General features: G+C 42.2%; 1 protein-coding gene across 4 annotated transcripts in view; it reads right to left on the bottom strand.

Moving 5' to 3' along the window:
* The window catches only part of WWP1 (WW domain containing E3 ubiquitin protein ligase 1), a 280,186-nt gene that overhangs the window by 83,114 nt on the left and 171,563 nt on the right, over positions 1-25,509 (bottom strand). For all 4 annotated transcript variants that reach the window (XM_073631909.1, XM_073631908.1, XM_073631910.1 and 1 more), the window contains 3 exons: positions 16,553-16,696; positions 16,403-16,469; positions 4,101-4,282 (listed from right to left, as the gene is read on the bottom strand). In XM_073631909.1, coding sequence (XP_073488010.1) covers positions 4,101-4,282; positions 16,403-16,469; positions 16,553-16,696 — 393 coding nt within the window. The remainder of the gene's footprint in view (positions 1-4,100; positions 4,283-16,402; positions 16,470-16,552; positions 16,697-25,509) is intronic.

The raw sequence follows: 25,509 nt of genomic DNA, 5'->3' as shown, positions 1-25,509 counted from the left end.
CGATAGAAAATGGGAAGCCAGAGGCATTTGAAACAGAATAGACAAGACCAAGATATGTCCATCCATGGTACTTAACGTGATTGTAATGTTTTTTTTTTTTATTTTTAAATAACAATATGTTATACTTACCTGCTCTGTGCAAGGGTTTTGCACAGAGTGTTACGATCCTCCTTTTCTGGGGTCCCCCGGTGGTGCTCTTGGCCCCTCCTCTTCGAGTGCCCCTATGGAGAGCTGCTTCCTATGGGGGCACTCATGCGGGCATGCTCCCGAGTCCTGCTGCTGCATCCATTAACACAGACAGCAGGACTTGGCCCCATCCCCCGTGTCACTGGATTTGATTGACAGCAGCGGGGGCCAGGGGTACAGCTCCAGAGGTTGCAATGATCTGGATTTACTGCCTCTATTTGTGCTATTAGAAGACAACGAGGAGTTGTTTAAAGAATACGAAGATTTCAAACTAAAAAGGAAAATATTGAACTAGTTAAGCTAAGAGCCCTTTTTCAGTGAAGAAAAAAGAGGTCCATCACCTTAGAATACTAGCAAAAAACTATGGACTCATGGCGTGAGGAAGGGTCATAGTGGATGCACGCATTAACAAAGTAGATGGAAAGCTAAAAATCAATGCTCACTGAGTGTCAAAGTTGAGATTTTTGGCCTTTAAAAAGTATTAATACCACTATCATTACATTGGAATTAAGTGTTACATGTTAAGGTCTGAGACCAATATGATGTGGTAATCTTTTGGGCCATGGGACATGTATGTGTCACTTTTTCCCAGCTTAACTATTTAGTTAAATACAATGAGGTTATTTGTAAGTGCTGGATGTTTGTGACACATATACTTTATATTTATACTAGATGTCTAGATGTTTAATTTGTGTACATTGTTTTATATGCACTTTGGTGTTCTTTGAGTTGTGGTAAGCACAGCGTATTCTTAATATTGAGTAATTTCTGATTATTTTTTTTGTCTTTTTGATACTATCTAAATAAATCGTTAAATGTAATGCATAACAGTATCCCTTGTTTGCCGATTGTGTAACCGATTTACCCTGTGGAGTAGGGTGTATTTTTTGTATGGTATGGTTGCCTGGTTACTATGGCAACACTTAACAAGTGAATAGGCTTATATATTTAAAGTATAACTAAAGGCAAAACTTATTTTATAGGCCCTTTTCACACGATCGGACCGTTCAGGTCCGCCTGTAAGTTTTGACGGCGGACCTGAACGGGCGCTCCATGTTAGTCTATGGAGCGTTGGATATCAGAGGAGACATGTCCGCTGACATCCGACCCCGTCCGATCCCTACGTCCAGGTCCGTCGCTGGCGGATCAGATCGGGTGAGATCTGATGAAAACGGACAAGCTGTCCGTTTTCATCCGATCCCTCCATAGGAGGCAGCGGCGCCTGACAAGCCCCTCCCCGCTCAGTGAGCAGAGAGGGACCTGTCATCCCCCGGCTCAGCGGAGATCAACGGACAGATCTCCCGCTGAGTCAGTTTTTTTTTTGCAGTCTGTGCCCCCATTAAGGACATTCACCCTCTCTATATGTCTTGTTTACCATTATTAAAAGTGAAAGTAAAAAAAAAAAAAAATCACAAATTTTGGGCTATCACCAGAAAAGTGATAGAGGGGAAATCTTCCAATGGGGACACTAAGATCTGGGGACCCGAGGGTCCCCAAGGAATTCCCTTAATTTGGAGAGATTCTCTGACTTCCTGTTTGGCTGTGGGACAGGAAGTGAAGGGAAATCTCCACAGTGGGACACAGATGGCGAAAAAAATCTGATAGGGATTAAAACCCCCCTTTACTTTACCTTACCCAATATAAAAAGAAAAAAGTTTTGCCTATAGTTCTACTTTAAGAATTTTGCAGATACCCTCATTTTCTTTTGTATGTTATTTATAGTGGAGGCACCCATTTTGTGTGTCCTCGAAAGCTTGACAGGGTCTAATCAACTGAAGGTACAAACCTATAACCCAGAGTCTACGATTACATTGCCTTTGTCCTGTACTATACGATAAAGATAGTTGGCTACCATATTTACCCTTTTTCTAAAATTGCTAGTTGTCTGGATCTTATTCTTTTGCTTTGATATTTTAATGCAGAACAAGTATGCAGGAAGTGAAATCAGATCTGTAACACTTTCAGGGTCAGTAGCTTTGAAAGTCCTGAAGCCAGATAATCAGCATGACAGCCAAAAACAAAGTATTTTTTCAGGGGGAAGTCAGAAATGTCTTCATCTTTCTCCCATGACTAGTTGCATTTAAGCCCTCATGCACACAGGCTGTTAAAAAAACGTTATGAAAACGCCAGTATCTTTGCAGTGATTTTTTTTTAACTTTTTTCAGCGTTTTTGCAATAGCGGTTTTTAGCATTTTTGAGCGTTTTTCCGCGTTAGCGTTTTTGAGCGTTTTTTTTTTTCAAAATTTTTTTTTTTTTTCAATGGATCAAAAACGCTAAAAAACGTTGGTGAATGACGTTTTTGAGCGTTTTTCAGCGTTAGAGCGTTTTTACAGCTGAAAAACGTCTCTCAGAACCCACTGGTCCTGGGTTTTTTTTACAGCTTAAAAACGCCTATGCCACTTGCAGCTCAAAAACGCCTAGGTGGGCATGAAGCCATAGACTAACATAGACAGGCCTTTTTAAGCTGCAAAAAAAGCTCAAAAAAGCAGCTGTAAAAACGTCCGTGTGCATGAGGACTTAAGGTTGTTGCTACCTGACACCTGAATTAGGTCATTTTGTTTACAGAGTGTGCTCCAGTTTTGATATCCTCCAGGTAGGAATTCCCACACAGTGCCCTCACTACCACAATCTGACATACCCCATTATCCCATTCCAGATATTTCCAGCACTGGCCAGCACTACGCACTCTTCCTGCAAGTCCGACACATGATCTTATTTCAAAATCAAAGGGAAAAAAGTTAGGTGTTGAATGGTCATATTAAATAGCTCCTCTGCACTTAATGAGATAAGGCGCTTTTTCAAACTCTTTCAGGTACAAGTTAATCTAGCATGCTGGTAGATGGTGTATTGCTGAAACACAGAAGATGTCATACTTTTTCCATAATATCACTGTTACCACAAATGATCTAGTGTGGAAAAAGAATGCAAAAGGACTGCATGTTGCTAAGGAGACTACATTTTGTGGTTAAGTGGGTTAAAATGGATACATCATTAAGATTTGCACTTTACATGGATCAAAAGCAAATTCATCAGCATTACCAACTCATTTTTGTTTTAGGGAAAAGTACGTTTGGCATCAAAAATCTACCGCTCCCAGCCTTGATCAGATGATCTTTGGTCATCAATCAGTACTGCAGAGAGCCTACTAGGTTTCAATAAGCAATGAGATAACAGCATCAATAGGGCCACAGCCCCCCCCCCAAAAAAATATATAAGCAACGCAAACCATACACTGGAACAATCTTTACATTACATTAACACATTTCACATTTATATTTGAAAAACATTAAAAAGACTGTTGTTCTTTAAATGGGGCCTGGCACAAAAGGCCTGGTGTTGTAAGCTCAGTCCCTGTGCTTCACAGTCTTGTGACAGACCCTTGCACTGAAGCCAAGATGAGTTTATTGCATAACTCCCACCATCTCTATATAAATCATGTCACAAACACTTAAACAGAAAGAGCTTTACTAAGCTCTACCTGCATCTAAACAAGTTTCTGTTGTCCCAGTGTAAAATAGGGATAACTACAAAGCATTGTGTAAAGAAAAATATAAAAATCTGTCCCAATGCCTCTATTAATCCTACATGAGAGAAAGAATTACAAATATCAGAATCGGAGGCTGGCAATAGCAATTTTTTCTAACACATTATAGCTGAGCAGAACTGAGAAAGAAAAAAAATAAACACATACACACACAGTGTGTATATATACTCAAATGATATGATGCAAAAGAATTTTCTCCTTTTGCCACACATCCAAACTGCACAGCATAATGCCATGCTGGGTGCTTGTTTTAAATAATACGGTTCTGTTAGACTAGTGTTACTTTTTAATAGGGTAGCCCAAGAAGATGGGTAGGGAAAAGGCAAAGCGACAGGTGTTTTGTTTTTTTGTTATTCTGCAGCATACATACCAGTTCGAGTGCCAGCCTGGGCAGAGGGTGGATTTGGTGCTGGTGTATTTTTGGGTCTAGATGCAATGTGAGAAGGGGAGCGACCGCTGTCTCCATTTGCTATTTGCGCATTGAAGGCATTCTGCTCTGTGTAACTGGATGCAGTTTCATTAGCTGTCCCGTTGGGAACATCACCGGCAGATCTTCAAAGGGGATATAAAAGACCGTTATTAATTTACAAGAAATAATATGTAAATATACAGTTAGTGGAAACTGAGACACAGAAAAACAACTGCTCTATACTAGATAGGGAATCCTTGGCCCTCTGGCACAACATACACCAGGGTTGCTTTTAAAGGCCTGGCTACACTGATCAATCAACCCATTGCAGGTCAGAGGGAAGGATGCACTCCAGAAAACCCTACACCACTGTGTGCACATCACAATATCTTACTCCATTATGCATAGTAAAACATCGCCCTCCCCAAATATATAAAAAAAAGTTCTGATGGTCTTTGAGCTTTTTCATATAGTATATGAGTAAAAGAGGACTTTTGATTTACCTGTAAATTCCATATCTTGGAGTACAGTACAGGCAGAATACTTCCACAACATGAGTTAAACATGCACATTTCTGGACACTGGCAAAGCTTTAGAGCATGAATGCTCAACCTGTGGCCCTCCAGCTGTTGCGGAAATATAAGTCCCACAAGGCATTGTAGTTCCGCAACAGCTGGAGAGGACACACCCAACCTTTAACCTGCACCCCTATAACTCTACCTTACTCTGAGTACTCAGTTTTGTACTGGGCAGAGGAACCAAGAGTAAACCAAGGAGTCAAAAAGGTAGGGTGGCCTGTGTTCTGTACTGTACGCCAAAATATTTGGAGGCAAGTGAAAATATTCATACACCATTGGACATCCCCACGCAATGAATAGGAAGGATGGGCAACAATGAGGCAAACAGAACTTATCAATAGGCCCAACAAGAAGGATCAAAGGACCCAACCGCAGAGAGGCACCACGAGAACTTTGAGACCAAACACTGCATCAGCGGAAGATTGAATGTCTACCTGACAGAACCAAAATTAAAAAAAAAAAAAAAAGTACGAACAGAAGACCGGGTGGCAGCCTTACACAACTGGGCTACAGGAGTTTGGTGTTGAAAAGCCCATGAAACTACCTCTGAACTGGTAAAATGGGCGCATAAGATTTCTCTTTTAGAAAGCAAACTCTTGCAATCAGATTTTGTATCTATAGTGCACAGGTGGACTTTTAAGCAGGGCATTCCTTGTGAGGTCAAGAGAACAGGATAAAGAGGGAATGTCTGTCTGTCTGATTGGAGCAGTATCCTTGAGGTATACTATATTGACTCTGACTAGGCCCACACAAAGTAGAGAGATTTACTTTGGATGCTTAGCAGCAGGGCGTAAGGATGGAAGGACAATATCCTCATTGAGGCGGAATGCTGAGACCACTTTTGGAAGAAAGGCTGGCCTTGGATGCAATATCACCATGTCATTGTGAAATATGGGGAACGGCCCTTTTACAGAAAAAGGGTGCCAGTTCAGGAACATGTCTGGCAGAGATGATAGTGTCCAAAAGGCTACTTTGCAAGAGAGATTCACTAGAGTAATACATCTATGTTCAAAGGGTGGTTTCTGCAGGGCAAAGGGACGTTCCCGCCGGGAGAAGACAGTGATTATTGATTGTGGCTATACCAGCCGCTAGCGATAATCACATGCAAAATCTGACAGACTTGTTGTACCAAAGTTGATCGGTCAATCAACTTGGTAAATTCAGCCTCCTCCTTCCATAGTTCCAATCTGGGCCAGTTCCTGCTGAACCAACCAAGATTCAAACCGCCTATGGCCGGCCTTACTAAAATTCCTTTGCTGGAAAAACATTACATTAGCCTTAGATGACTAGAGTGAAGCAGATACCTTCAGGTGATTTAACACTGGCAAACAAAGCTGTAAGGACAGCCCCAGCATAACCCATCATACAGCAAGCCTCAGTTTAGTAGCAAGCAATACACAGTGAACCATAAGAACAGAGGGGAAGGACCTGTGTCCTGTAATATACTAAAAGAAAAGGATTTTACATGTAAGTAAAAAAAATATTTTTTAATTGTAAACTGCAGGACACTAAATATTGGTCTTAGGCGATTGGAATGTCCAAAACCGATGAAACTGAGGGTTGAGCAACACAGCAACCACCACAAATAGGTCCATGAAAACAAAAAGGCAAACAGCAGGCTGGAAAATTCTGACAGCAGCTTATACATGCTACACCCCAAAAGTGGCATCAGTAAATTGGTAGAATAAGTCCTTCTCAGGTGGCAGTTTCTGTGATTGTGCCTCCCTCCCCTCAGGGGCATTGCTGTAAGACATCCCACATAGTAGTAATTATGGCTGCTCTGTGTCCCGTGATGTACGATAAAGAAAATTAGATTTTTCCTACAGCTTACCTGTAAAATCCTTTTCTTGGAGTACATCACGGGACACAGAACAGCCCTAAAATTTACTATGTGGGTTATACGCCACCTATAGGTGAATAGACACTGGCATATCAATCAAACAGGAAGTCCTCGCCTATATAACCCCTCCTATACAGGAAGCACTTCAGTTATGAGGCAAAGCAATGAATATCCCAAAAAAAGATGAGAGGGACCTCTGTGTCCCGTGATGTACTCCAAGAAAAGGATTTTACAGGTAAACAACCCAGCCATTGGTGAGTTAGTTATGCTATACTCTATAAACTAAAAAGTCCTTGACTTGTCTACCTTTTTTTATTGAATTTATATTTTTCTGTAGGTTACATTATTAATCCATACACCCTTATTGAACCATACGTGTGGTGCTTAACTGCACCGTCCCCCTTCTCCTACATCTGCGGGTCATTCTATATGATCATAGACATTTTTACCCAGTAAGTACTTATTTTGCCCCCCTCCCCCCCCCCCCTTCTGTCCTTTCCTTTTCCTTATCCTCTATCTTGTCTCTATACTTGGTCTGTATATGGACTCAAAAATTTTTCTACCATGACACACCTCTTAGGTACAGTATAGTACTATGTTCTGCACACCCCCATGGTGACTTTTCACTGCGCCCCCCCCCCGGTGGCCTATCCTCTGCCGTATTGGTCTGACCAGTACAGGTTCTCAAATCATAGTATTTTGCATTGTTTTGTATGTCCGATTCTATGGTTTTATATACTAATTATTACGTTATGTATTTTCATAGCCACCACACATTTTCTGCTCCTGAAGAAGCGTGAAGACACGCGCAACGTGTTGAGCTTTTGTGTGATATGCATTAACCTTCCGTTGATCTGCTATCCAGCCATCTTCTCGGACCTGTCGCTACTCTGGATGGTTATCCTCATGTCCGAGTTACTATGTATCTAGTATGTGATTTGTGGTTTTTAACTGGTCTTTATTTATATGTTTTTCTCAATAAATTATTTTTGTTATATATACTTGGTGTTACTGTGCCTACAAAGTCCCTCCTTTTTTCCTTTTGCTAAAAAATTATCAAAGGATCTGTGGGAAAAGATAGTTGAACTGTATAGAACAGGAAAGGGATATAAAAAGATATCCAAGGAACTGAGAATGCCAATCAGCAGTGTTCAAACTCTAATCAAGAAGTGGAAAATGGGGTCTTCGTGAGAGGACGTGTGCGACCCAGCTCCGCTCCAGCTCTGTAAGAGATCCTGTGTGATGCAGAGGTAGTAACGCTGGAAACTGCTCCCATCCGCAACGATCCAGCCACTACAGCCCAGGGGAAGCTAACAATTGCTGGGGAGTTACGGAGGGAGGAGAGACACCTGTGCTTTCGTTGGCGTCTCTGCCAGCATCCTCAGCGCTGAGTGTGGATGTCCAGTACATTTTAGCCTGCAGCTGAAAGGAGGAGAACTTACATTGGCTGGGCAACAGAGGTTCCCCAAGACTGAGCAGAGAGAGGAGAGGAGAGAGACTCAGAGGCTAAAAGTGAGTAGCCCCTGCTTAAACAAGGATAATATATTTATCAAAGGGTGAATTAGCCTGCCCTATAGCGGCATCTGGTGGATATCGGGATCCCTGCAGCTGAGAAGATATCCCTGGGACTGGTGTGAGCATATTTTTGGGCGCCATCTCCGCCTCCCTTTTTATTTCAACTAAGGAGCAGGTGTCTTTTTGCCCTGAGTGGGGGAGGCTGGTGAAGGAGGCACTGGGCCATCATAATATTTCGCCATGACCAGGAAGAGGGGGGGGGAAGACCCAACACAGCAGGATGGCACTAGTGCTAGTACACAGCCACAAAGAAATCTGAAGGGGAACCAGGCAGCGGCTAAATTAAAGTGCTTTGTGCATACCCCAGGCCAGACACCCACAAAAGCAGGGCAGCAGAATGTGCAGGCACAATCTAAAAACACAGCCAGGGGCTTCAGCCGCTAGAAAGAGTCAAGGCCATGGTCAGGCAGCAGCTGTATTGGAGATGGACACTGCAGGAGAAAAACCTGCAGGGGAGACGATCCCGGTTACCTCAGAGTCCCCACATAGGGCTGGAGCTCCAACAGTAGGGGAACCGTCACTGAAAGAGGTCCTGCAAGCAATTAACTCATGTAAGTTTTCTTTATGTGAATTGACCAGCTTAAAACTATCCGGGAAGAGCTGTCCTTTGTAAGACATGACCTGCAAAAAGTATGCAAAAGGACAACCGCCCTTGAGAGGAGAGTTAGTCTAGGGGAAGATGACTTGAACCCCCTTAAGTGGGAGATAAGAACTGTAAGAGAACAAATGGCTAATTATGAGATAAAAATGGATGACATGGAAAACAGAATATGCAGAAAAAATTTGAGGATTGTGGGGCTCCCTGAATGGACCCTATAGCATTTTTGGAAAAGTGGTTTAAGGAATTATTTAGAAAAGACACTTTTTCCACCTTTTTTGCAATGGAGAGAGCTCACAGGGTGCCCTCCAGACCTCCTCCACCAGGAGGCTACCCAAGATCCCTCCTGGTAAAAATGCTTTATTAGAGTGTCACCATACTACAGAAGGCGAGAGAAATGTGTAATATACTCTATAACGGCGTTAGGGTTTCCACTTACCCAGATTTTTCACCGGAACTGCAATAACGGAGGGCTAAGTTTGTGGAAATCAAATGTAAATGACAGCAATTGAAAGTAACTTACGCCCTGTTATATCTAGCAAGACTATGGGTAACCGCATTGAGAGAGACTTTTTTTTTATTTTGACACACCGGAAGGAGTGGCGGGTGGCTGGCAACCCATAAGGGAAAATTATAGATGAACCAATAAGCAATGTGATGAATATAGAAAACCAGGAGCATAATAGGTAGTATACTTAAATTAATGACGCTGTAGATCACAAATTTAGAATACAAAGGAGTTGGGGTGGGGGTTTGTATTTAGGGTAAAGAGGGTAATATGTACACAGCTCCCCTCTCATTGAGAGGGTTGGGGAAAGTTTTTTTTTGTTCTTATTGTTTTTTTTCCACTTTTTTTTGGGGGGGGGGTGGGGGGGGTGGGGGGGTGGGGGGGTGGGAGGGGAGAGGGATTGTGCACTAGGGCAGCAACATTTATCACTATGAACACATTGAAAGGTCACTTTAGAAGTCCCCAAGAAAAACCCAGAGAGGAAAAGAGTGAGGTAGGAGCGCGATATTAATGGTATGAAAGGTTTTTGAGGGGCTGTATGAAGAAATGCACCTTATATATGAAATATTTTGTTACAAAAAGAAAGAAACACAAGAAAAATTGGTATTGGATTATATAGAAAGATTACATAAATGTCTATAGAATTTACACAATTAGCTCTGGGAAGCTTGAATTATAAGTAACTTGCCACACTTGCAGTCAAAAACGTTAACTATATGCTCTTGGAATGTCCGGGGATTGGGAGACCCAGTGAAAAAAACGCAGTATTTTCCACAGTAAAATTGTATGGGGTGTGCTTGCTCTGAAATCCTTTCAGGAATTGAGAGAATATGCTATACCGAATAAATCATTTTTCAGGTACCTACAGATTAGGCATGCCTTAAGAGAAAAATTTAAAGAGAGGACATTGGAATGGAGCAAGAATTTGTTGCTCCAGAAAGTAATCAATGCAAAAACTTTAATAGGCTTGATCTCTGGATTATACTCACACATTATACACACACACATATATATATATATATATATATATATATATATATATATATATATATATATATATATATATATATATATATATATATATATATATATATATATATATATATATATGGAGCCTGGAAGGGACAGAGGCCCCACAGAGTAGGAGGAGATGGGAACAAGACGTAGGGCCCATAACTTTAGAGCAGTGGAGTAGAATTCTGGAATTGAGCCCATAGGTCTCACTCTCCCCCTCACAAAGGATGTCAGAGTTATTTTTGCTATATAGAGCATATTATACCCCTCAAAAGCTTTTTTTGTTTGGCTGTAGACCAGATGCCAGCTGGGGAAACAGAAGGGGATTCGATCTATATGTTCTGGAGGTTCCCAAAATGATTCCAGTATTGGAAAGAGGTAACTGGAGCTACAAACCTGGTATTCGGGGGCTTCTGAACCCGGATGTAAGGCTATCTGTACTAGGCTGCAGAGGGGGAGGGAAATCCTGGATAAAAGATGAAATAGGGTGGACTGGGTGGTAGAGGAGGGGAAGTGGAGGGTTGGTTATGGAGGAATTGAATGGAGGGAAAAAGAGAGGCTGATGGTCTAAATACTTGGGAGCTTTCCTAAGAAATTGCCTCTTTTTCTACTTTTTTTTAGATGTATATGTAAGGGGGTGGGGGGGGGGGGGATGGTCGCTTGTTAGTAATAATGTTAAATGAAAAATGTTTCAATAAAATTATAAAGTTAAAAAAAAAGAAGTGGAAAATGAGGGGTTCTGTTAAAACCAAACCACGGTCAGGTAGACCAACTAAAATTTCAGCCACAATTGCCAGGAAAATTGTTTGGGATGCAAAGCAAAACCCACACAACTTCAGGTGAAATACAGGACGCTCTGAAAACATGTGGTGTGGCTGTTTCAAGATGCACAATAAGGAAGCACTTGAAGAAAGATGGGCTGCATGGTCGAGTCGCCAGAAAAAAACATTACTACACAAATGCCACAAAGTATCCCGCTTACAATACGCCAAACAGCACAGAGACAAGCCTCAAACATTCTGGCACAAAGTCATTTGGAGTGATGAGACCAAAATTTTACTTTTTGGCCACAACCATAAACACTACATTTAGAAAGGAGTCAACAAAGCCTATGATGAAAGGTACACTGTTCCTACTGTGAAACACGGAGGTGGATCGCTGATGTTTTGGGGATGTGCGAGCTATAAAGGCACAGGAAATTTGGTCAAAATTGATGGCAAGATGAATGCAGTATGTTATCAAAAAATACTGGAGGAACATTTGCATTCATCAGCCAGGAAGCTGCGCATGGGACGTACTTGGACATTCCAACATGACAATGATCCAAAACACAAGGCCAAGTCGACCTGTCATTGGCTACAGCAGAATAAAGTGAAGGTTATGAGGCCATCCCAGTCTCCTGACCTCAATATCATTGAGCCACTCTGGGGAGATTTCAAAATGTGCAGTTCATGCAAGACAGCCCAAGAATTTACAGGACCTGGAGGCTTTTTGCCAAGAGGAATCGGCAGCTTTACCATCTGAGAAAATAAATTCTGGAGACAACTCCTTAAAGTGCACCAATGCCCATGTTCTTTCAAACACGTGCTTTTGCCATATGTATCTATGCAACATCTATGCAAAACATGTGTTTATTCAAACATGCATTTAAGCAACAAGTTTGCAAGCATGTATACTATGCTGCACCTGCCCAACTGCACTTGACCCCATACTAGTTTTGCAGGATTAGCCAAGCACATATGCATCCCATGCAGCCTTTTTTCTGCTTTAGAGCAGCCTAAAAGTAGGTCCTGCAGACCAAATGCACATTATTCCGGAGACACAACACCTTAGAGTGCAGCAATACCCGTATAGGGTAACTGTTGACTTACAGTTGTACAGGCCCCCGGATTAAGCAGCAAGTATGCAGTATATAATCATGATTTGTCTGGCCACACATTTCTCCCATAGTAAAAACTCACACTTCATTAGTATCCATGGGCTGCTGTTATGTCTCAAGAAGCCCTGCTGAACCTGCTGTCCACATGGTAGACATGGTCGCCCCTCCACTTCCTGCCTATATAGAAATAGGCCATACTGAGCGAGCCTGCACCCTCAAGTGGCTGGAGGAGAAACAGCAGCCCACTCTCCTAAGAAGTACACAGAGCATGATTAAACAGCACACAGCCCCCAGTGGCCACTGAGAGAAGACCAGACAGTCCGATCTTTTTTATTTATTGTTTTAAAAGAGAAACTGCAAAAATACAGACTTACCATTCCTGCTTGTGGACTCTGAATAGAACAGTAGTCCAACTTTCACCAGCGGGCTTTGTCATAAAAGACCTTCAGGGACTGGGTCCCCCTTAATTTAGGGTCCACTCCCCTGGACCTGTATAGTACCCTGCAGGAAAACACCTTGGTCAGAACTAACACTGCACAGGGTTTCATTATGCAGGGTCCAGCTCTGTAAAGCTGCATTACAGGCAAACCTCGAGGAATCTTCTCTCCTATCCAATGAGGCATTTTGGCTGACAGGTTTTCTGAATGGATCTGACTGAAGTCCACAATTCTTAAAAGCGGAGGTCCGCCCACCCCTGCAAACAATAAAAGCCAGCAGCTACAGATACTGCAGCTGCTGACTTTTAATAATAGGACACTTACCTGTCATGGAGTCCAGCGATGTCGGCATGCAGCTGATGTTTCCATCGGCTGTCGGGTGCTGCTGCCGTGATTTCCATGCGTGAGGCACCACTGCGCTCTCCTACTGGCCCAGCAGCGGGGGGGAGGAGGGAGCCTAACCGCTGATGTAATTTGCCACGGCCCAGTCTCCCGGAAGTGGGGTCAGGGTACCTGTCAGGTATCCACTCCCCCCCTACGTAAGGTGCCGAGGGAGTAGACAAATGAGCGCAAGCTCCACTTTTGAGCGGACGTTCCACTTTTGGATGGAACTTTGCTTTAATAGAACTGTCCAGACCTTCAAGTATGCTCCAAGAGCAATGTATCACATCAGTGACCACCACCTTACAGACAGTGGCGAAAAAACTGAAGTAATTCCTGTATAGGAGCGGTTGTATAGGGGATGATTTCCTGTTTGATTGATCTGCCAGTGTCCATTCACCTAAAGGTGGTATATAACCCACATAATAATTATTATGGCTGCTCTGTGTCCCTTGGTGTACAATAAAGAAAAAGCCTTAAAATCCACCTGGTAAAAACTTAAATTGCAAACTTTTTTTTTTTTTTTAACCACTTTCTCCCCAAGCCTATTTCTGAAATTTCTCTTAGGCCCCTTTCACACAGGCTGTCCGATCAGGTTCGCCTGTCAGTTTTTCAGGCGGACCAGGTCGGACATTGCACTCTCCCCTATGGAGCGGCAGATGTCAGCTGTGACATCTGCCGCTAAATGATTTGATCCTGTCCGCCAAATCTAGACAGATGGTGGTCCTATTTTCCATCCATCTGTCAGGTCGGAATGAATACGATCAGATGAAAACAGACAGGCAGTCCGTTTTCACCAGATCTCCCCATAGAGGAGAGCCGGAGTGGATCCGTCTCCGCTCTGCACAGTGAGCGAAGATGGACCCGTCATCCACCTGATGACTCATCAGCGGACCGATCCCCCTCTGAGCAAGCAGAGTCCGCCAAATGGAGGGGCCTGTGTGAAAGGTGCCTTACTTGTAAAATGTATTTTTTTTTTGCAATTACTTTTGAGAATTACTAAGAACCCCCCAAACATTACCGTATTTTTCGGACCATAAGATGCACTTTTTCCCCCAGAAATATGGGGGAAAATGTCTCTGCCTCTTATGGTGCCAATATACGTCAGGCACTGGCCCCCGTCACCGCTGGCACTGCTCCGTCACCGCCGGAACAGACAGGAGAGCAGGGGACAGTTTATGGCCCTGGTCAGGCTGCGTGTTTATGGCCCTGGTCAGGCTGCGTGTTTATGGCCCTGGTCAGGCTGCGTGTTTATGGCCCTGGTCAGGCTGCGTGTTTATGGCCCTGGTCAGGCTGCGTGTTTATGGCCCTGGTCAGGCTGCGTGTTTATGGCCCTGGTCAGGCTGCGTGTTTATGGCCCTGGTCAGGCTGCGTGTTTATGGCCCTGGTCAGGCTGCGTGTTTATGGCCCTGGTCAGGCTGCGTGTTTATGGCCCTGGTCAGGCTGCGTGTTTATGGCACTGGTCAGGCTGCGTGTTTATGGCACTGGTCAGGCTGCGTGTTTATGGCACTGGTCAGGCTGCGTGTTTATGGCACTGGTCAGGCTGCGTGTTTATGGCACTGGTCAGGCTGCGTGTTTATGGCACTGGTCAGGCTGCGTGTTTATGGCACTGGTCAGGCTGCGTGTTTATGGCCCTGGTCAGGCTGCGTGTTTATGGCCCTGGTCAGGCTGCGTGTTTATGGCCCTGGTCAGGCTGCGTGTTTATGGCCCTGGTCAGGCTGCGTGTTTATGGCCCTGGTCAGGCTGCGTGTTTATGGCCCTGGTCAGGCTGCGTGTTTATGGCCCTGGTCAGGCTGCGTTTCTTTGGCACTGGTCAGGCTGCGTTTCTTTGGCACTGGTCAGGCTGCGTTTCTTTGGCACTGGTCAGGCTGCGTTTCTTTGGCACTGGTCAGGCTGCGTTTCTTTGGCACTGGTCAGGCTGCGTTTCTTTGGCACTGGTCAGGCTGCGTTTCTTTGGCACTGGTCAGGCTGCGTTTAATGGGCACTGCAAAATATTTTAGTACTCCATTTGGTTCAAAATTTTTCTTGTTTTCCTCCTCTAAAACCTAGGTGCGTCTTATGGTCAGGTGCGAAAAATACAGTATATATTTTTTTTTTTTTTTTTTAAACAAAGGCCTTAGAGAATAAAATGCTGGGTGTTGCAAATTTTTATGTCACATGGTATTTGTGCTTTTTCAAACGCAATTTTTTTGGAAAAAAAACAAATGAATTTTAGTGAAGATAAACACAATATATTACCAAATTTTTGGTAAAATATAAAAGAGGTTACAAGAGTAAATAAGTACCAAACATAACGCACTTTGAAATTGTGCACATTCATTGAATGGCGACAAACTATGGTACTTTAAATTATCCCAAGGTGATGCTTTAAAAGCCTTTGCAGGTTACCAGTTTAAATTTACACAGGAGGTCTGCGGCTAGAATTACTCCTTGCTCTGACGTTCACGGTGATACCGCACATGTGTGTTGCCATCACTTTTTACATATGCGTTCATGACCTAGATGTGCATTCGCCACTGCGGTCAGGACCTTTCTTTAAAAAAATTAAAATTTAGATCACTATTATTGCTGTCAAAAGGAATGTAAACATCACATGTGACAGCAATAGCAGTGACAGGTACTTTTTATGCAGAGATCAGGGGGTCTATTAGACCCCCCATCTCTCCTTTGGGGTCCAATACAGTCGATCAGACACAGATCGGACCCCATTTCGCCACCTGTAAAAGTATTACAGTGGCTGTTTGCCGCGCAGATTATTTTTACTTGAAAGAGTATCTATGGGGCTAAAAAATTATACTGGGATCATGGTTGTAGCTTAAACCGTGATCCTGGTACAACCGCTTCTCTACGGCAACGTATATATACTGTGGCCGGTAGGAAAGCGGTTAAACAACAAACAGGTGTATATTTACCTGCTCTGTGTACTGGCTTCTTCTCTTCTCATCGTGCAACTATAGGAAGCCACTTCCTATTGTGGCACACTCACTGGCTCGATCCCGACCTGCAATGCCTGTGTCTGTAGACACAGACAGCAAGGCCCGTCTCCCCCTCACAGTATTTGACTGAAAGCAGTTGGAGCCATTGGCCAAGCTGTGAGAGCTGGGAGAAGGGACAGAACCACTACAGACGGACACAGCACTGGATCGAGTGAGGGCTCACATAAGTATAAAGGGGATGAGGGGGCATTTAAAAATACATTTCATTAAATAGTTATGATTACAGAGATGCGTTTGTGTCTTTAAGCGCCTGGAGTTCAGCTTTATTGATCCCCCAAAAGTCTGCAAAGTGAGAGATTTTACAGACAATGGACATATTCTCATTTATTTATCTAATGCTCCATTTCATCCACATTTCAATGCTCATAGGTAGCAAACATCAAGTAAATCATTGAGTTCTGTCACAACCTGAACACAGTTACATTAGAGTCACCATTCAAAAGAATTCATCTCATACCCAGTTCGAGCATCTGAAGAGGATTCCCCATTCTCGTGAATTGCATCACCATTCTGCTGGATTTCCACTAAAAACACAGAAAGTGTTATAACTTAATTCAGAACATATTCAAAGGGTTGCTTGATTTTCAGTACAGTAGCATACACTTACTGGGAGAAGGGTCTGTGGAATTACATGATGTAAGTGACTCGGGTTCTACAATCAAACCATCAAAAATGACAGTCAATTCACCCGTCTGCACTGTGCCATGTTTGCCATCCAATGAAAGCTTTAATTGCTCTTTTACTCGTTCCACTGCAAGACAACAGGAAAAAATTTAACTGGCCTCTAAGAGCAAAAAGATATCAGGAATAATGAAATAGAAAAACAAACAACTTTAATGTGTATTTTTTTTCCCATTTATTATAGGTATTTAAATAGCACCAACAATTTTATGCAGCACTTTACATAGTATACATTCATGTCAGTCCCTGCCTTCAAGGAGAATACAATCTAAGGCCCCTATCTTATGTGCATACTTACACACTTTAGGTCCAATTTAGACATGAACCAATTAATCTACTAGCAAGAGTGTGGGAGGAAACTTGAGTACCAGAGCAAACCCACTCAAGCACAGAGAGAACATGGTAGTGCCCTGTTTGGGATTCAGAGGACCTTCGTGCTGCAGGTCAGGACTTCTAACTACTAAGCCAGAGTACTGCCCAAACAGACTTACACATTGGACATAAATGATCAGTACAGATACTTTATAAATAAATGTAATCATTCCTACTCTATGCAAACAAAGGTTTCAGTGCTGCTACCCATATAATCCACCATCAGCAGAACTCACAGCTGCTTGATCCGCAGTAGCCCATCTGAGAGTAACGATCCATAAAGATGATCCACACAACAGTTTCAGCTCTAAAATCTTGCTTTTATTCAGAAAACCACAGTGTACAGTACACAAATGCAGTCAGTTGACGCGTTTCAGCCTACACAGCTTTAATCATTTTATTCAGGAAACCACAGTGTACAGTGCACAAATGCAGTCAGTTGACGCATTTCAGCCTACACGGCTTTAATCATAAATATGATTAAAGCCGTGTAGGCTGAAACACGTCAACTGACTGCATTTGTGTACTGTACACTGTGGTTTCCTGAATAAAAGCAAGATTTTAGAGCTGAAACGGTTGTGCAGATCATCTTTATGGATCATTACTAAATGTATGCAGTCTCTGTGCTTCTCATCTAAATCTCTATCACAGCTGATTGCTCTCCAATTAGAAGAAAAACTTTTACTACTTACTCATGTAAACACTAAGCTTTCTTTTGAGGACAAGGGGTATGAGCACTGAAAAAAAGTTTGATATCCTAATTTTTGCAAGATGGTGTAGAACTTGTGCACTCAGAGCAGATAAAAACCATTGATGTGCCATATACCATGAAACTGTGATTTATTATGGAGCGCAGTAGAACCATATATAAAGATGCCATTCAATCCTCATTAATCATTATAATTAATGATATTTAATATATTCATTAAAGTGGATATAAACCCCAATTTTTTTTTTTTTTTTATGCCATAATGTAGCGTATAAGATTTCCTATCATTTGAGCCCAGTCTTGCCACACAGAGTTAATCCAGCTCTGAGCAATCCTCTTTTATTGTTCAGCGAGATAAATCTTGACAAACAGAAAAACTTTGTCAAATCCTCCCCCTTGCTGTGAGTGACAGGTGATTTACATATCTCGTGCACTAGCCTAAGACATGCATTGTTTTTTTAATTCCCACCCTCACTCCTTTCTTCAGCAGCTCTGCAAGGATTGGCTGTTCCATGATTTGGCATGCTGAAGTCATGTGGTTACTTTCCTGTGTTTTCACTGGATGTTAGAGATCATAGCAGAAGTTCAGTGTAAGAAATACACAGGAGAAAATGCATATTGACAAGGGAAGTGTAGAGGTGGGCGGGGAGTCTACTGACATCACGACTCCACCCACCGAGCTCCAGACAACAAACCCACCCACAGAATCTGCAGTTTTTTGGCTCTCATAACAGACAGAGGGGAGACATTTGACAGATAAAGATACATGCAGGAGGCATGTATATCCTTATAGATAACCCCTATGGCTGTAGTTTCGAAAGGATGACATTGGGTTTACATCCACTTTAATTCTTTGTACATATACATAGCTTCTATGATGAGGTGATTTTAACCCTTTGCACTCCTTTTAGAGGATTTAATTGTGTCTTTATATATGGTTCTACTGCGCCCCATAATAAATCACAGCTTCATGGTATATGGCACATCATTGTTTTTTATTTGCTCTGAGTGGCACATGTAAGTGAACTGGGGGGACACAATATACTTGTGACTTATGTTGCATGTTACTGTTTAGAATTAATTGTGTTTTCTCTGGATATGCCCGTTTTCTTTGTGGTCAAGACATTGAGGTCCTGAGGAAGCAATCTTTTGTGAAACGCGTCAACCTCTTGACACAGTAGCAAAGATAACACTGTTGGAGTGTAAATATATGGCCTGTACCATTTCAAATTAGTACTAACTTTTGGTTTTATGTAAAGGAATTTTAATATTTTGTAATAAAATTACTTTAGACAATTCTGTGTTATTGTCCTTTACTGGTACCAGTAATGTCTGCAAGGTTCTGTGCTTTCTCTGTTAAAGGTCTGTCGGAAGTCAACATGGTTTAATATCGTATTTTTGGTATTTCATTTCCTGGTTGATGCAGCCAAGTGGCCTAAGTTGGAATGTAACCAGTTACACATCAAAGCTTTGTAGCATATCAGAATAACAATGGCTTGGCTCAAGCACACCTGTGTGATAAATATTGAAGTGCTTGATTAACACGTCTGCAAACAAAGCTTCAAAGAGAGCCACTGCTGCCAAGATGACTGATGGGTTAAGCTAAGATTTGACCCAAGTCGGACAGGGGCGATTCATGGACAAACGCTGCCCCCTAGTGGACAATAGAGCATGCTTCCTGGAGAATGGATACATATTAGAAGGACTACCGCTTGGTAATACCTAATTGGATAGGAGGCAAGAGGGGGTGGCTACGAGTGGGCGCGTATGTTTGAGTAAAAAGAGCACACACACAGGCAATTCGTCCCTTCCCTGATTGCTCCTGGCTTGGGCCTAAGTTACATAGTTAGTCAGGTTGAAAAAAGACACAAGTCCATCCAGTCCAACCTTAAAAACAACAAATAAAATAAAAAATATTGTGCAATCCAATATACCCAATTTTATACCCTCAGTTGATCCAGAGGAAGGCAAAAAACCCCAGCAGAGCATGCTCCAATTTGCTATAGCAGGGGAAAAAAATTCCTTCCTGATCCCCCAAGAGGCAATCGGATTTTCCCTCGATCAACTTTATCTATAAATGTTAGTACCCAGTTATATTATGTACATTTAGGAAAGTATCCAGGCCTTTCTTAAAGCTATCTACTGAGCTGGCCAGAACCACCTATGGCGGGAGTCATATCCCCCCTTATTCTCCTCTTCTCAAGAGTGAATAAATTCAGTTCCTCTAATCTTTCCTCATAGCTGAGCTCCTCCATGCCTCTTATCAGTTTGGTTGCCCTTCTCTGCACTTTCTCCAGTTCCCCGATATCCTTTTTGAGAACTGGTGGCCAAAACTCAACTGCATATTCCAGATGAGGTCTTACTAATGATTTGAACAGGGGCAAAATTATATCGCTCTCTCTAGAGTCCATACCTCTCTTAATACAAGAAAGGACTTTGCTTGCTTTGGAAACCGCAGCTTGGCATTGCATGCCATTATTGAGCTTATGATCTACCAAAACCCCCAGATCCTTCTCCACCACGGATTCCCCCAGTTGTACTCCCCCTAGCATGTATGATACATGCACATTCTTAGCCCCCAAGTGCATAACTTTACATTTCTCAAGATTAAACCTCATCTGCCACGTAGTCGCCCAATTAGACAGTGCATTGAGGTCTGCTTGTAAATTGGAGACATCCTGTAAGGACGTTATTCCACTGCATAGCTTGGTGTCATCTGCAAAGACAGAAATGTTACTTTCGATCCCAGACCCAATATCATTTATAAAGATATTAAAAAGTAAGGGTCCCAGCACTGAACCTTGGGGTACACCACTGATAACCTTAGACCATTCAGTGTAAGAATCATTAACCACTACTCTCTGAATTCTGTCTTTTAGCCAGTTTTCTATCCATTTACAAACTGATAATTCCAAGCCTGTAGACTTTACCTTACACATGAGCCGCGTGTGGGGAACTGTGTTGAACGCTTTTGCAAAATCCAAGTATACCACACCCACAGCCACCCTTCTGTCCAAGATTTTACTTACCTCTTCATAAAAAGAAATCAGGTTTGTCTGACAACTTCTGTCTTTCATGAATCCATGCTGTCTGTTGCTTAAAATTTTTTTCCAGCAAGAACTCGTCTATGTGGGCTTTTATTAAACGCTCCAGTATCTTCCTGACTATAGAAGTTAAACTAACAGGTCTATAGTTACTTGATAAAGACTTTGATCCCTTTTTAAATATAGGCACCACGTTCGCCCTACGCCAATCCAGTGGTACTATTCCCATCATTAATGAGACCCTAAAAATTAGATACAATGGCTTTGAAACTACAGAGCTCAATTCTTTTAGGATCCGTGGGTGGATGCCATCAGGTCCAGGTGCTTTATCCACCTTTATTCTGTCTAAATAATTCTGCACCATATCACTTTTGAGCCATTGTGGATCATTCGGGGCTGTGTCACTACCACCCCCATTATGGACATAAGTTGCCCCATGCTCCTTTGTATACACAGAGCTGAAGAAAGTATTTAACCGGTTCCCGACCGGCGCACGCCGATGTACGTCGGCAGAATGGCAGGGCTGGGCAAATGGGCGTGCCTGTACGTCCATTTGAATTCCCCGCCGTGCCAATGGCGTGCGCGCGCCGGCCGGGATCTCCGTGAGCCGGGTCGTGGGTCCCGTGGACTCGATCACCGCGGGGATACCCGCGATCGCCTCACGGAGAGGACGAACGGGGAGATACCGTTGTAAACAGCATCTCCCCGTTCTGCCTAGTGACAAGTGTCACTCGATCTCTGCTCCCTGTCATTGGAGCAGAGATCAGTGACGTCACACACAGAGCCCATCCCCCTACAGTTAGTAATCACTCCCTAGGACACACTTAACCCCTCCCCGCCCCCTAGTGGTTAACCCCTTCACTGCCAGTGTCATTTACACAGTAACCAGTGCATTTTTAAATCGCACTGATCGCTGTATAAATGACAATGGTCCCAAAAATGTGTAAAAAATGTCCGACATGTCCGCCATAACGTCGCAGTCACAATAAAAATCGCTGATTGCCGCCATTACTAATAAAAAAAAATTATTAATAAAAATGCCATAAAACTATCCCCTATTTAGTAAATGCTATAACGTTTGCGCAAACCAATTAATAAACGCTTATTGCGATTTTTTTTACCAAAAATATGTAGAAGAATACGATCGGCCTAAACTGAGGAAAAAAAAAATTTTTTTATATAATTTTGGGGGATATTTATTATAGCAAAATGTAAAAAATAATGCGTTTTTTTCAAAATTGTCGCTCTTATTTTGTTTATAGCGCAAAAAATAAAAATTGCAGAGGCGATCAAATACCACCAAAAGAAAGCTCTATTTGTGGGAAAAAAAAGGACGTCAATTTTGTTTGGGAGCCACGTCGCACGACCGCGCAATTGTCAGTTAAAGCGACGCAGTGCCGAATCGCAAAAAACGCTCTGGTCAGGAAGGGGGTAAAATCTTCCGGGGCTGAAGTGGTTAATAAATTTGCCTTCTCTTTGTCCCCAGTCACCCACTCTAGATTATTTTGTAAAGGGCCTACATGCTCAGACCTGGCCTTTTTACTATTAATATATTTGAAGAATTTTTGGGGGTTTGTCCTACTATCTTTTGCAATCTGTCGTTTGTTTTGAATTTTTGCATCCTTGATTTCCTTTTTACATGTTCTGTTAAATTCTTTGTAACATTTAAACGACACTAGTGTTCCTTCATTTTCATATTTTTTAAAAGCTCTTTTCTTATTGTTTATAGCTTCTTTAACTTTGGCCGTGAGCCACATAGGTTTTGTTTTTAGCCTTTTAAACATATTGCCCATGGGAATATACTTTGCAGTGAGGTCACAGTCTTTTTGAAGAATTCCCATTTCTGTTCTGTGTTTATCGATGCCAATATTCCCCCCCAGTCTAAATCCTGGAGAGCAGCCCTCATCCTTGGAAAATTTGCTCTCTTGAAGTGTTTTTATCTTTCCCGTATGTATTTCTTGTTTACAGCTAACATCACATGAAATCATGTTATGATCACTGCTACCCAGGTGTTCCTTTATCTGGACATTAGTAATAAGCTCTGCATGGTTTGAGATTACCAGGTCCAACAGAGCTTCATTCCTAGTTGGGGCCTCAATAAACTGGACCATAAAATTGTCCTGTAATAGGTTCTAAATTTTTGCCCTTTAACTGTCCCAGCAGTGCCATTACTCCAGTCAATTTCTGGGTAGTTAAAATACCCCATTATTATCACTGCCCCAGCCCTTGCAGCCCTTTCCATCTGTACAAGGAGCTGAGTCTCCACCTCCTCGTTAACATTGGGTGGTCTGTAACAAACTCCAATGATTAACTTTGAACTACGCCCATCTATATGCAGTTCCACCCATAATGCTTCAGACTCATCACACTCTCCATCAACCAGGTCCTCTTTCACACTTGCTTTGAGATCATTTCTCACATAGAGACAGACACCACCACCTTTCCATTTTACCCTGTCTCTCCGAAAGAGTGCATATCCAGGAATATTAATAGCCCAGTCATGTGAGGATTGAAGCCAAGTTTCAGCAATACCGGTTACATCATAGCTCTCCTCATGCACCAGAGCTTCCAACTCACCTATTTTGCTTAGCAGACTCAAGGTGATGGCCCTCTCTTGGTCATCTGAGCATAGCTGGAAGAAGCAAGTCTCATGGAGAGCCTTGTGATAAGTATCTTTGATGTTTTGTATTATATGTTCTGATTGTAAGCTTTGCAATATTGTAATATCTTTTAATCTTTCATGCTAGCGTATTTATTTCCTTGGGAAATAAACAAGACTTTATTACTTATTAACCGTGTGCTTGGTTTCATAGCTAACCTTGTATTATTGTGATATCAATAGTAACATGTGGTCAGAGTTTCTATAGACTAGCTAACTATAGGGTTAGACAAATTAATACATAGGTACAATAGTATTTATTGTACCATTTACTTCAAGGTCAAAAATCCAAACAAAATAGGGGGACCCCCTACAGATCCACCTGCAAGAATTTTCGCCCAAAATTGGTTCTCACAGAGGCAAAAAAAAAAAAAAAAAAAAAAAAACTACGGAGGTAAGCAGCCTTACACACTTAAATAGGAAAAAGCTTTATGCTGAATCTCCCAGGAAGAACTAACAGTCCTGTTGGAATGGGTCTTCACTGGAAGAAGGAACCTTGCCCTTAATACCATAGACCTGAGAAAAAGGCTGACAAATCCACCTATTAATAGTGAATTGTGAAGGGACATGCATGTGGTCGCTGACCAGGTTGGGGTTACTACAAGATGTAGTTTATCCAGCCTGTCGCCCAGCCCAGCTGTTCTTCACAGGAAAAAATATCAGGAAAGAAGGTAAAAACCATGGAGCCACACGTCCCAATAGGGAACCAGGTCCTTACTCCTACACTAGACAGAAAAAACAGAGCTGAGCAGAATATAGCAGAGAGGAGATTGACTGCTAGTTAGGACTGTCCATAGGCAGTGCTGTGTTTTTTTTTTTGGCACAGTGTTCTACTCCTGAAGGTTGGCACTATAACCCTATGGTCAAGAATAATGAACAGCAGAGTCCTTCAATGACTGTAAGAGAAAACACAGCTTCTTTTCTTGATTGCGGTACACATAGCAGAACAGGTCTTTTTTCCTTCCCATCTGCTCTGTGACACCAGTAAGGGGGAGGGGTAACCATGATCATAAAAGGTAAGAATCTTCTCTGGTCAATATTCTTTCCACTTTCGTAAAGCTAGATGGTGTTCATCACACCCATGCAGCACTATCGGTTTAAACAAGAACGATGTCCGACATGACATCTCTTGTTTAGTGGGGTGTTAACAGGTACAGATGCCTAGAAGCAGATATACTGTGCCTGCAAGTCTAAGCAGCTTCAATTATCTAAGGCATTTTTAGACTTCAACCTCAATTGGCTCCATAGTTGGCCTACACCATTCATCGATTTTTGCACCAATTCACACTCATACATAGATTAATTGTTAGAGTGTTTAAGATGTAAAATGAGTAACTGATACATTTCAGTCTTTTCATACCAAAACAACAGATTACACTCTCTAACCTATGTGAGGCTTTGAAAAGAGATTTAAAAGGAATATCCTCCAGCACAGCTTTCACCTTATAAAAAAGAATGTATGGAAATGTAAAAACAAAAAGCAATGCATTAGCCCTATAGGCCAATCTCAGTGGATCAAAACCTGCTCCCCATCATCCTAATATGAGATTGGGGAAAGTGTAGTCGCCTAGCTAAAAAAAAAAAAAAATCAGCCTGATGCAGCAAAGTCACAAATTCCCACTCCTTATTTACCCTGTAATAAATTTCACAGACACAGCCAAATCTTTTTTCCTTCTACGGTGCAGACCTGTATAATATAAAAGAGTGAATATTATAATCTACCCACAACTTGCATGTTAAAGTTGCTTTGGTAACACATTACATGTCGCATCCGTATTTAGGGTGTAACATGCTACCAAAGAACACCTGCCTGCAACACCCAACAGCCCCCCCACCCCCTGAGAGGTACGGACTGGCAGCTTTACTGGCAGTCTGCAGGATCCTAGTATTGCACCTACAATCTACTGACGACAGGTGCAATGTTTTACAGGCTGCAGGGTAAAAAAATTAATAAATACACATTTCTTTACATTTTATTATGTGCATTTATTACTTGTTTACAAAATGTGAAGTAAGCCTTTAAATGAAAGAACAGCTTTAGACTCTCTCAGAATAAAAGATTGATCAGAATTAATTTTTACTGGGAAAAAAAAAAAAAA

The sequence above is a fragment of the Aquarana catesbeiana genome, linkage group LG05, assembly GCF_042186555.1.
Source record: "Aquarana catesbeiana isolate 2022-GZ linkage group LG05, ASM4218655v1, whole genome shotgun sequence".
NCBI classification, from domain to species: domain Eukaryota; kingdom Metazoa; phylum Chordata; class Amphibia; order Anura; family Ranidae; genus Aquarana; species Aquarana catesbeiana.
The sequence above is the reverse complement of the archived record's forward strand: the minus strand, read 5'-3'. Positions and strand labels throughout refer to the sequence as shown.